Source organism: Poromitra crassiceps, assembly GCF_964638095.1.
Source record: "Poromitra crassiceps genome assembly, chromosome: 8".
NCBI lineage: Eukaryota > Metazoa > Chordata > Actinopteri > Beryciformes > Melamphaidae > Poromitra > Poromitra crassiceps.
The window spans coordinates 30,871,822-30,885,478 of record NC_139629.1 but is presented as its reverse complement, the minus strand read 5'-3'; the positions used below and the strand labels follow the sequence as shown (position 1 = coordinate 30,885,478).

The 13,657-nt window shown below is 42.4% G+C and overlaps 1 protein-coding gene across 1 annotated transcript in view; it reads right to left on the bottom strand.

Moving 5' to 3' along the window:
- Positions 1 to 2,501: 2,501 nt before the first annotated feature.
- pam (peptidylglycine alpha-amidating monooxygenase) overlaps positions 2,502 to 13,657 on the bottom strand; it is a 124,853-nt gene continuing 113,697 nt past the window's right edge. The window contains exons 22-26 of the mRNA XM_083641164.1: positions 10,183 to 10,233; positions 9,913 to 10,004; positions 8,158 to 8,359; positions 5,054 to 5,113; positions 2,502 to 3,932 (exon numbers count right to left, since the gene is read on the bottom strand). Coding sequence (XP_083497290.1) covers positions 3,760 to 3,932; positions 5,054 to 5,113; positions 8,158 to 8,359; positions 9,913 to 10,004; positions 10,183 to 10,233 — 578 coding nt within the window. The 3' untranslated portion in view covers positions 2,502 to 3,759. The remainder of the gene's footprint in view (positions 3,933 to 5,053; positions 5,114 to 8,157; positions 8,360 to 9,912; positions 10,005 to 10,182; positions 10,234 to 13,657) is intronic.

The window sequence follows — 13,657 nt, the reverse complement described above, 5'->3', positions numbered from 1 at the left end:
ATCCGTTTCTGGACTATTTAGGTGAGGTCAGAAACGGGTAACTTGTAATTTGTATATTATTGCACACATGTTTACACAGGTTGAAACTTTAGCACCATGTTGTAATGTTTTTTGTTGTTGTTGCTTTCTTTTTTTGTTTTTTGTTGTTTTGTTTTTTAATCATTCAAAACAGGTATGTGTCATGAACTGGATATGGGACTAAGTTTACGGGGTGGGAGAAAATGTTTCCTTTCAGATTGAAGCAGTTGGACAATGTCACATTGTATGTAACTCGTTTGATGATTGTTTGTTTTGGGTTTTGTCCTGTCTGCAGTTATACTGTTGAACTAATGCCTGAAAACGAAACAATAAAAATTATATACATACTAGAAAATGTGCACAGTGGGAATAAGCCTTTTGATTGATTGATTGACTTTATTCATGGATAGAGACAATAAAAGATCGAAGGGACAGATAGCATGTAAAAGTGTAACACTTATTTCCAACATGGTCCCTGATGTGTTAATATTGTGTTCTCAACCTCGATGATTTAAAAATAAATGTATGTATGTATTCCTGCTGGGCAGTTGTATACGTATCTTTTTTATCAATTATCAAATAAATTCAATCAATCAAGAATAGCTGGTTATTAACTTTACACATTTGTTTATTAAAAAAAGGTACCAAAATGCCTGAGGGGGCTTAACTGGAGCTTGGCAGATTTGTGAGGGGGCTATAGCCCCCCCGTTGCCCGGTGTAGCGCCGTCCCTGGGCAAATTTCAAAATGCAGAGGCAGAGTAGGTTGGGCTGCCCCTAGCATCCTGCATTTCGTAAATTTGCATACTATTTGGTGGCAGCTATTGTGAATTTGCGTTTGTTTTTTACGTTTGAAAGTTGGTCAACATCCACTTCAAGTGTTTAGGAGAATTCTGCAACAGTACTTTGCTGTGAAACTCCACAAATGTTTTGTGGACTAAGAAACTTAACCCATCCTTCCATTGGCATGATGGGAGGTGAGTAGATATGACTGCATTTCCATTTTTGGGTGAACTTATCCTTTAAGTCAGTAAGTTCAGTGGAGGCCAGGGATGTGCAGAATTGTTTTTATATATGTAATGAACTGATGGGAACGTTTAGGAATCTCCCCGTCCTTTTACAACTGTATAGATAGATAAGTAGGCTACGTTATTTATAATAGTAGTATAGTAATATTGCAATTATACAACAGTTACCAACAAACTACAAGGAATAAACAAAAGGTGTTCATATTTTGGAGCAATCTGCACTCAAAATAAAAATGTTGCTAGTGTTAGTTCCATTTCCATTAGACAAGAAATAGTCCCCGTTCAGTCAGCCAGGCTGAGCCAGCCGGTTAGGTAAGCTAGCACACCTACATTTTAAATAAGCTAACTCTTTACTTTACGAAGTAGTATGAGGAGTGACTGGTCTAAGATTTTCTTCCAGTGTTCAGTGATGAACAGTCACTACCTACAAAAGGAAAACACAGGGGTTAAAAAACAACACACTGAATACTTATTAAATAATGTGGTAAATCACCCTAAAACCATTAAATATGACCGCTCAATGTGGCTTAATGACCTAAAATTAAGGAGTAATGAAATTGTATCCCAAGTGTACTTCACAACACCATGAGTCTGTAATGCTTTGCAGACACTTTATTACACAAATAACATTGTTACTGAAAATAGTATTCTTGCAGCGAAACTTCAGTATGTCACAATAAATATCAGACACAGCTCACATCTGACTGGAAAATCTGAAATACAGCTTTATATATATATGGATTATGATTATGTGTGTGTCTGTGTGTATACTTAATATTTTCATCCTTTAACTTGAATACAATCGAAATTAAAGAAGGGTGGTACTAGCAGCAGCTATTGTTTTTTATTATAATGTGGCACATTTTGTAATGACAGGTGCTGCAGAAAGGCAAAATACATAATTAAAAAGGCACAAATATACAGGTAAAAATGGCATCGAACTGAAATGTGGACCAAACAAAACAATCAAAGATCATTCCTGAAATAATGCCATCTGTGCAGATTCGGAACATGGAAGAGATTTATGTAAGTAAAATTATTATAAAAATAAAAACTAACGCTAGAAACATCATTCTGTAGTCCCTCCCAGTGTAAAACATCTGGTCCCTGTTAGTTATAAATAAAATGGCAGTAGGACAATTCATTTGGAGAGAAAAATATTTTATCGCACAAATAAATAACAAGATTGGCAGCCAACACAAACAATTACACGTCAATAAAGTACATGGTGAGTGGAGGGGATGGCGTGTCGGTGGGGAGCTTCTAAGTCTACCAATGTGACGGCAATACCCAGAATACCTTGCAGGCCAAGGTCCCGTGGAGATGACGGGGAACAGAGGAATCGCCATGACAACTCTTCAAACATTTTTATTTTTGTTTGAAGCATGTTGGTTGTTCTAGTTATGTAAGAAACATGTTCAGCTAAAGTTGTGGTTTGGGCTTGTTTAATGAGTAAGGCGCTCTGAGGACCGGGGTTCAATTCTTTTTTCGTAGTTTTTCTTATTTGAAAACATTGAATTACGTTGCAAATATTGGTTATTAGGGTTAGGGTTAGGCAAGTACAACAATTTGTTTGGGGTTAGGGTTTGGTCATGGTTAAATGAGAAACCCGAAAGGTTGTTTCATGGTAGGGCGCTCGACATTTTTGACAAGTGTCTCTCGACAGAAATAAAACAGTCGCACGTCGTTTTAAATGTATACTTCAGTGACAGGTGTCAGTCGTCTCCACGGCAATCTGGGAAGCCAGAGACTATTTTATTTGAAAAATAGACTCGGGGACAGCCCTACCGTTTTTCCCAGCTTCCTGTACACAGCGCCTCTCCTGCCACCGTCACTTCCTTTTCCGCGTCCGTGCTCCACTGTTCACAGTCTAAATAGCAACTTGCACGACGACTTTTGAGTAATTTTCCGCTGTTGTTGTAAGACGAGTTGACGTCTTCTATGCAGTGTGTTTATGCGTTGACGTTATTAGTGAATAGCCGAAACGGACACGGAAAAGGAAAGTGGAAGTGACGGAAAAGCCACCGTCAATTCCTTTTCCGCGTCCATTTCGGCTATTTGCTAATAACGTTAACGTCAACCTACATCCTTAAAAGAAAAATTTAAATATAGTGAAATGTTTGAAGAGTTGTCATGGTGATTCCTCTGTTCCCCGTCATCCCTACGGCAGCACAGCCTTCTTCGGGCTGCAACGTATTCTGCGTATTGCGGTGACATTGGTGGACTAATGCTGCATTCGATTATAACTCGGAGGTCGCAAATTCCCACTTGCTACTACGAAAAAATCTAATAAACCGGCATGTCAACTCGGAGTTCCTAGTTGCAAACTCATGTAAGATTTCTAAACTCCTAGTTGCTTCCAGCTCGTCATTTGACATAATTTCAAATCGTATATGGTGAAAAAATAATATGAATGAATTTAAAACACATTTTTGGCACATTTTTTATTTTATTTTCAACAATAGTATGCTTTCAGACCAATCAGCATACCAATACAGTAGTTAGTTAAACCCATACAATTAAACGTTAATGTTGTTATTAGCTGTTAGCTGTCTAATAGCTGATGCTATTAGCATCTATGGTTTTGCGACTTGAAGCTTGACGCATGTAGGTCGGAGATGACGCATTTCCCACTTGACAGTTCCCACCTCCGGCCATAAAGGAACGCAGCATTAGAAGCTCCCGTGTGGGGAGGTGTGGGGGTGAGGAGGGGGGTCTAGGAGGAGGGGGGGGGCGGAGCAGAGTACTCCTCGTTCTCAGAGTCGGTGGTCTCTTCATGGTCCTTCTCCTGGTCGCTGCCCTCGGTGCTCAGCCGGTCGAAGCCTTGCCGGCTGTAGCCCTTCTGAGAGGCCAAGAAGTTCCCCAAGTTCAGGCCGCCGGATGCTTTACCTGGCCAGGAGAGCAGACAGGAGAGGGAGGTTAAAGCTTTATACACTAGGCTTGGGCCATATCCAAATTTAAATATCGCAATATAGTCCCGCTCAAATAATATAATATAATATAATATAATATAATATAATATAATATAATATAATATATCGATATTATTTTAAATAAGATTATTATTATCTATTATGTCACTCTATTTTATGGTTCAGGTACATATTGTACATTAGTACATCATGATTAGTAATATGAAGAGTATGAATAAAGGGGCTGAAAGGTTGATATGATGTCACTTCCTGTCTTTACGTCTCCCTGCAGCAACACATGCAACACTCTGAACAGCACCAATGCTGTACAGTAAGCAGTGACATGAGGGTGGACAGCAGGGCAGACTGTAGTGAGTGAGGCGCGCAGCCCAGCACCTAACAAGGACCTATACCCCCAGCACCTAACAAGGACCTATACCCCCAGCACCTAACAAGGACCTATACCCCCAGCACTGCCTCAAGAGCCCAGCACCTAACAAGGACCTATACCCCCAGCACTGCCTCAAGAGCCCAGCACCTAACAAGGACCTATACCCCCAGCACTGCCTCAAGATCCCAGCACCTAACAAGGACCTATACCCCCAGCACTGCCTCAAGATCCCAGCACCTAACAAGGACCTATACCCCCAGCACTGCCTCAAGAGGGCTCGCAAAATAATATACTGTATGGGCAACAGCAATACTATTGGTAATACTGAGGATTTGTAATATTGATGAGGATGTTCTGATGTTGATGTACCAATAAGACACATACCAAGAACCACTGACATTTACTGATGATGACATAGAGGATGGTGATGATGATGATGATGATGACGGTAACGATATGTAACGGAACACAACACAGCTCAAGAATTTCACACGTGTGTATTTGTACATCGAGTGACAATAAACATCTTGTATCTTGTCAATTTACCACCAAAAAAACACCACCAACAACAAAACACAATATTCGGTAAATATCACAATATTTGATATTATCGAAAATCAGCCCAAGCCTACTATACGCATTAAAGTCCACATTCAGCACGAAGCTGAACAGTAACAGAGAATGTATTTCACAAAGGACAAACATACCTCTGAGTTTTCCCAAGATCCCTCCGCTTGAGCTGGGCTCTGTCTTCACTTCACATCTGTCTGCAAAGAGGGAACATTATAATGTAAGAGAACATCCTCATCAAATACACAATGCACACCACATCCAATAGCTGCAGTGCTGCAGTTCTATGCTGTTTTTGGCATCCTAGGACTTTTTGACATCAAGAAAAAAACACAATTGTGCGAGAACTCTGGAAGTCTCTTGTCGATGGCCTATAACCCTGGAGGGGTGTCAGGCATAATTAAGCAAGTAAGGACTTTTGAGCCTGTGGTTAGGGACGGAGATCTCAAGCAGGATCTACAGGGCGGCTGTAGCTCAGGAGGTAGAGCGGGTCGTCCACTAATCGCTTTGGATAAAAGAAGTCGTGGTTCGATTCCCGGCTCCTCCAGTCTGCATGTCGAAGTGTCCTTGGGCAAGACACTGAACCCCAAATTGCTCCCGTTGGTGTGCCAGCACCCTGCGTGGTAACCTGCCGCCATCGGTGTGTGAATGGGTGAATGTACCTACTGACTGTAAAGTGCATTGGATAAAAGCGCTACATAAATGCAGGCCATTTCCTCCTGGACAAGCTTTCAACGGAGGCGGTCGCATTTCTTCTCTCTCCAGTCCTCCCTCCCTTTCCCTCTCCCCCTCATCCCTCTGCTTCTGCTACCTGGAGCCAATCTTGCATTTGTCTCTTCGAAACTACAAATATGGATTATATGGCTGGTCTCTCAACGAATTCGACAAAACTATTTTGGGGTCCGGAGAACCCCCCCTCTGCCCAGACGGGACCGCCGCGGGATACGGGAAGACAGCAGTCATTGACCCTAGGCTGCACGTCACGATAAACGAGATGAGCGGGGCAGTGAGTACTTGGACTATTGCGATTTCTGATCTGAATCGTAAAAATTGATTACTTCTTGGAGATATCACTGCCGCTGCGCCGAAATGTTTAACCGAGGATCAGGACTGACTCGTGTGAGGAATGTTGTTGATCCTACACCCACCGGGGAAAACCAAAACAAACGGATTTAATCTGGCCACCTGCTAAGCTGTCAAGGACACTAGCAGCAAAACTCTCCTGAAGCCCTGAGTGCAATCTGCGTCTCCAACGTCACCCCCCCGCCCCGACATCTGACGCCTGAACTCTGGTCTGAATTGACGAGGCCATCTCCACAGCCGAAGGAGGCTCAGACTACACACACACACAAACACCCATGGACTCTAAGGACTCACAGGCCTACACACGGTCACGCACGCACTCCCCCAAACCCCCCCCCCTCCCGCCCCCCCTCCCCTAAACCCCACCCCCCGCCTCCAGCAACTTCCCCCCGCTTTGCAACCCCCCCCGCCCCCCTACTCCCCCTTCCCTCCCACGATGAACCAAACCGGCACTGTAATGGCAGCCTCCCTGGTGTCGTGGTGTGGGTTGTCTTTGCTGGTAACCCTGTACATTTACAACAAATGTATCTGTATTGTATAATATTGAAGTGTGCCTTTATTACTTTTTCTAACTAGTAATAATGTGAATTCTGAGTTATTTATATGCTTTGTCCAATCCAAATTGCTGGCGCTGTTCAATGGCGACCCGGTTTTGCTCTCCTACTCTGAGAGCGAACCAAGCAGAATTTCGCTCGTGATACTTGTACCATGAAGTGACAATAAAGTTAATCTCAATCTCATTTACCATTTAAAGGTCCCAATTCGTGCAGCTGTAACCTCTTAAAAACGTGTGTGTCTGGTCCACAGAACATGATTCTGGATTCATTTGTCGAAAATATAGCAACCCCGTTTGTTGTGACGGAGTTCTCACTTCCTCATCTCGTCGCTTCCCAAGAATGGTCTGTTTCTATAATATATTCAGAACTAACAGTTCCCATTGGCCGCTGAGGGAGAGCCCGCCCCAGGCTCCCAGCGGCCAATCAGATTAGCGTCTGTGGACCAACACGCAAGGTTGCGAGCTATCGCTAACTTAACGGTTGCTACGCTAAAGAGGACATCTCAAAATGCCTAGACTTACCGAATGCACCTCCGCAGTTGCTGGATCACGTACAGTTGGCGTCGCTCCAGCTAGAAGTGTTAATTTTGTGGCTATAGACAAAATGGTGCAGGTAGCTTGTGTGAGAGAGACCCGCGCAGTATGCTTGAGGACCATCGTGACGTCCCAATACCCCGTCTGGGGAACAGAGCGTTAGGGGGCGTGGCTTGAAGGAGACTGCAGGGGGAAGCTGGATAGGGACAAATCCAACTGTGGCAGTTCTGAGGTTGTGACCACTCATTACAGGGAGGGATGACAGCAGTATATATGCATTTACAAGTAAAAACAGCTTTTGCACGGAATGGGACCTTTAAGCAAATTTTGAGTCTTTTCTTTCAGAACCAATGACATTACAGTAGTATCAGTGTTGAACCAATGACATTACAGTAGTATCAGTTATACTCATCATCACACAATTGCGAGGATGTCTGCAAGTTTCAAAAATACCAATTTAATACTTTTGAAGACCAATTTACTGTCAGCAGGAGTTTAATTTAAGACCCGTTTCAAAACCAAAGTCCCAGTGGCAGCAATCTTCAGTTGGTGCTCCCAGCAATAAGGGACATTGCTTTAGATAAACAAATATTATGTTATAATTATGTTAAGTTTAAGTATATTCAGTAAATGTTTAATCTGCCAAGGAACTTGTAAGGTCCCTGTGCCAATTGAAGACTGCTGCATGATCTGTAAGTAATCCTAGGTTTCACTCTTACCACTATTATATCCCCAAATAAAATTTTCTACAAATTAACACTAAATCAACAATAATTACAACCTTCACATATGCGTCACTCACTGAGACTAAACCTTGTCAAATTGGAAAATGCTGCTCCCACAATTTATTGTTACCACAAAGCGTGTGACGTTTCGGGGCAAAGCCCTTCCTCAGACAGACGAGGACTAAGACAGACTCTGCCCCGAAACCTCACACGCTTTGTGGTAACAATAAATAGTGGGAGCAGCATTTTCCAGTGTGCCGACTCTATTTTTGTTGCCTTCACTTGCACTTCAGTCCTGCACCTGCTTTTTAGCGTTGGAATGTGCGTGCCTTTTTTTTTTTACCTATTTGGGAAGCTCTGCCCTTACTTCCATATCTCCTGCTCTTCCTCCAGCGGATGAAGAGCCCTATGGAGACGACCAGCACCAGGGGGACGAGCAGCAGGGTGGTGATGGCGGCCGGGGAGACCCCGCCCGCCCGCTCCGCCACAGGCTTCATCTTCTCCTCCTCCTCCGGTCGCTGCTGTTGGCTCTGGGCTTGGGAAGGCTGGGGCCAGAGATGGGAAGTAACAAAGTATTTGTACTTAAGTACTGTACTTATGTCGAATTTTCAGGTATCTGTGTATTTATTTTTCTGACAACTTTTTACTTTTACTGCCTACATTTTAACACAAATATCTGTACTTTCTACCCCTTACATTTTCAAAACAGTCTAGTTACTCAAGTTTTTAATGCACGACAGACAAAAACCATGTAATGTTTGTCTTCTGTCTCTTGTGTCGCACTGCATTCTAGCTTGTTCAACCACCTCTCTCTCTCTCTCTAGTGCAGTGTGTCACATCACATCAACAATGTAGCCTAATGAGGGAGGAGTAGATGTTATTTTATTTGAATGAGATACCTGAACTTTTTTGTGGAAAAACCACATGACACAAATTATTCATCAAAGTATAGTCTATATTCATCTGAAAACATGTTTGGAGGGGATCTTTTAACTTTAATAGTCTTCGTATTATATTAATATGATGAGAGTTTCCGTTAGCTTTGTACAGAAACAGCTGGTAGAAATACTTAAAGGAGAATTTCGTTTTTTTTTAACCTGGATCCATCTCCTGGCATTAATTATGATTTGGCCACTCACCAGGCGATCTCCGCGGCGTTTCTGGCCGTCCTAGCGTTGTTTTGACATCAATAGCGTCCAAGTCAGTTGTAAAATGGAGCTGACTTGGGGCCAAGTGTGAGCCTGTCTTTCCTGCATCTAAATAGCTATTTTTATTCCCGTTTTCGCCAAATATCGTCAGAATCTGATCCCTCAAGAAGCACCACAGTGATATTTCGCCAAAGGCTGTTTCCTGGAGTCCCACAGGGATCAAATTACCTCAAACGTGATCTCGGTCACCAAGTCTCGTGAAGTCCCGTGATACTTTCCTGCCGACTGACCAAGTACAGGAGGACGCTTTGCGGTGGTGGTTTTAGCGCAACCTATGTGGGGTTTGGCGTAACCTATGTGGGATTCGAAATAACGAAGGTTATGCCAAACCCCACATAGGTTGCGCTAAAACCACCACCGCAAAGCGTCCTCCTGTACTTGGTCAGTCGGCATGAAAGTATCGCGGGACTTCACGAGACTTGGTGACCGAGATCACGTTTGAGGTAATTTGATCCCTGTGGGACTCCAGGAAACAGCCTTTGGCAAAATATCACTGTGGTGCTTCTTGAGGGATCAGATTCTGACGATATTTGGCGAAAACGGGAATAAAAATAGCTATTTAGATGCAGGAAAGACAGGCTCACACTTGGCCCCAAGTCAGCTCCATTTTACAACTGACTTGGACGCTATTGATGTCAAAACAACGCTAGGACGGCCAGAAACGCCGCGGAGATCGCCTGGTGAGTGGCCAAATCATAATTAATGCCAGGAGATGGATCCAGGTTAAAAAAACCGAAATTCTCCTTTAATACTTAAAATTGTATTCGTACATTTCAGAACCAGTACTTTTTTTTTAACTTTTACTTGAGTAAACAAGTTGAATCAATACTTCTACTTTTAGAGTCTTACACAAGTAACTGTACTTCTACTTAAGTTAAGAACGTGTGTACTTTTCCCATCTCTGGCTGCGGCTGCTTCTGCAGGACGTCTGCTGCCACCTTGTGGAGCGGCTTCAGGTCAGCTCGGACAAATGTCTCCATTTCTATAAATAATACAAAAATAATCAATAAATAAATCTATAAATAATAATAATAATACGTGTGTGGAAATGAGAGCATTATCAACTTTCCCAACTTGGTGGGAAATTCCATTGCATTTCTCCCCAGTTATCATGCGTTCACAACAAAGAGGGGGGGGGGGGGGGGGGGGCGTCAGCTCACCTTCAACTTCTTGGACCTCTATTCCACCTTTCTTGACAGAGCGATGTGCTTCTGAAAACGGTGGGGGGGAAGCAAGGCATGGTTACTTGCAATGAAACAATAAGTCTATATCATATGCAGTGTTTGACACGGGATCCAAGATTTTGTCCACTGAGCAGTTGCCCTTTCTTTGTGCAAGTACAATTTTTTTTTTTTGGACCAATTTTCTACTTTAAAATTACAATTCCTTACTTAGACGGAGGGATGTAGCCTGGTAACCAGCCCCAATAGAGAGCCCCAGGGATGACGTATTTTTGTAGGCTGAATGCGGAAGTCCCGAACTTCCTGGTTCTTCACTGTTTCTGTCTATGGGATTTTTGAATGGTTTTTTGGCGCGATGCTTCAAATAATGTCTGTGGGCAACGCAAGTTTAATCAGACGCGAACCAAGGTTCAGCGGGATAATCTTCACACATGAGGACCACTTTCATGGGTTTTGAAGCGTAACTGCGAGCCCTAGAGGTAAAAAGCTTGTGCTAAGCTAATCCAGAACTACACACAGTGGATAACATCATCCATGCATTGATTGCGAGAGAAAGAATTTCCGCGTTCACTCGTGATGACGTATAATATCCGCGTCGACATTGTAGTCTCATTTAGCCGTTTGCTAGCTAGCCACCCTTTTAACGGCACATAAAAGCTTCAAAACTCATAAAAGTCTTCATGTGTGAAGATGATGTTACTAAACACTGGTTCGCGTTTGATTAAGCCAGCGTTGCCCAGAGAGATTATTAGAAGCATCGCGCCAAAAACCCATTCAAAACTCCCATAGGCGAAAACTGTGAAGAACCAGGGCTGTTAGCATCGATGATTTCCGGACTCGTTCCTGGGGCTCTCTATGAATCCTTCATTAGGGTCTGGACACAAGGATATCCACCACTGATTCTGTTACGCATTTTCCAGCCCCAACTGATTGGTTGCTGTCTCTGTCAATCATCAAACTCTTTGACCAATCGCAGTAGCAAAGCAGGACAACTTCGACGATTCTGCGCCAAAGAACTTAAATTGATGAGAACTGGCGGGCCCCTAATGGGTTGATCCCCTCAGTGGTTCCACTGCAACATCAAGGCGGGAGTGCTGTTGTAAAAACAACACAAGCGTCGTCTCTTGCCTTCGATACTCTGTCTGCTACATTCGGATACCTATACCGGCAACTGTAATGCGTTTAACTTTAACTTTAGCTGCAAGCCACAAGCAGCTCAACGGATTTCAAAGCTGATTGAAATGCTGTTACTGGAAAGAGCATGACTCCGACTGGTTAAGAAGTGAAACGTTTGGTCATAAACACTGGCGTTTTGAGCCCAGTGTTGGTGAAGTGGTTTACAGCAGCAGTAGCGGTGTTAGCTAACAGCTAGCTTGCCTAGCTATAACACACAGGTGTGTTGTTGCAGCTCTCTGTAATGCGTCATTGGTAAGGTTAGATAAGGTCGCGCGTGGCCTACATCGACCAGCCAATCAGGTGTCCTGGACAGTATCTATCCTGAATAACTACAGTGGATGGGCGTGGCTTCTCCAGACCCATATGAAGAGTGTGACAACTGCAATTCATATGGGGCTGGATACCAGGCTCGGGTGGGGGTCGAATTGAATTTGACCCGACTGGATTAATTGACAATGGACATACAAAAAAAATACGTGGGTGTTTGCGAGTTCAATTTTAAAACCAAAAATTATAGTAGATCAAAAGTAAACACCATTTAAAATGTTCAGAAAGTGTGCCACGAATATAGGACGAATCAGCGTGACGTCACTGCCACCCAAAAATGCGTAACCCCGCGGCAGTTAACTAGTATGAGTTGTGCCAAACAAACGTTAATATCTCAAAAAGTATACATCACATCGCTTCTATTTTGAAATTCTGAGTGAGAGCAGAATTAGCTCAAGAGTTTGATGTATAATATATGCATGTTGTGTTAAAGTTGTACAGTCATAGTATGACCCTGCACTGTTTGATTGTAAAGTTATAGTATGACCCTGCACTGTTTGATTGTAAAGTTACAGTATGACCCTGCACTGTTTGATTGTAAAGTTACAGTATGACCCATCACTGTTTGATTGTAAAGTTATAGTATGACCCTGCACTGTTTGATTGTAAAGTTACAGTATGACCCTGCACTGTTTGATTGTAAAGTTACAGTATGACCCTGCACTGTTTGATTGTAAAGTTATAGTATGACCCTGCACTGTTTGATTGTAAAGTTATAGTATGGCCCTGCACTGTTTGATTGTAAAGTTACAGTATGACCCTGCACTGTTTGATTGTAAAGTTATAGTATGACCCATGACTGTTTGATTGTAAAGTTATAGTATGACCCTGCACTGTTTGATTGTAAAGTTACAGTATGACCCTGCACTGTTTGATTGTAAAGTTATAGTATGGCCCTGCACTGTTTGATTGTAAAGTTATAGTATGACCCTGCACTGTTTGATTGTAAAGTTATAGTATGACCCTGCACTGTTTGATTGTAAAGTTATAGTATGACCCTGCACTGTTTGATTGTAAAGTTACAGTATGACCCTGCACTGTTTGATTGTAAAGTTACAGTATGACCCTGCACTGTTTGATTGTAAAGTTATAGTATGACCCTGCACTGTTTGATTGTACAGTTATAGTATGACCCTGCACTGTTTGAGTGTAAAGTTACAGTATGACCCTCAAAACTCTATCACCCTGCACTGTTTGATTGTAAAGTTACAGTATGACCCTGCACTGTTTGATTGTAAAGTTACAGTATGACCCATCACTGTTTGATTGTAAAGTTATAGTATGACCCTGCACTGTTTGATTGTAAAGTTATAGTATGGCCCTGCACTGTTTGATTGTAAAGTTACAGTATGACCCTGCACTGTTTGATTGTAAAGTTACAGTATGACCCTGCACTGTTTGATTGTAAAGTTACAGTATGACCCATCACTCTTTGATTGTAAAGTTATAGTATGACCCTGCACTGTTTGATTGTAAAGTTACAGTATGACCCTGCACTGTTTGATTGTAAAGTTATAGTATGGCCCTGCACTGTTTGATTGTAAAGTTATAGTATGACCCTGCACTGTTTGATTGTAAAGTTATAGTATGACCCTGCACTGTTTGATTGTAAAGTTATAGTATGACCCTGCACTGTTTGATTGTAAAGTTACAGTATGACCCTGCACTGTTTGATTGTAAAGTTACAGTATGAGCCTGCACTGTTTGATTGTAAAGTTATAGTATGACCCTGCACTGTTTGATTGTAAAGTTACAGTATGACCCTGCACTGTTTGATTGTAAAGTTATAGTATGACCCTGCACTGTTTGATTGTAAAGTTACAGTATGACCCTGCACTGTTTGATTGTAAAGTTACAGTATGACCCTGCACTGTTTGATTGTAAAGTTACAGTATGACCCATCACTCTTTGATTGTAAAGTTATAGTATGACCCTGCACTGTTTGATTGTA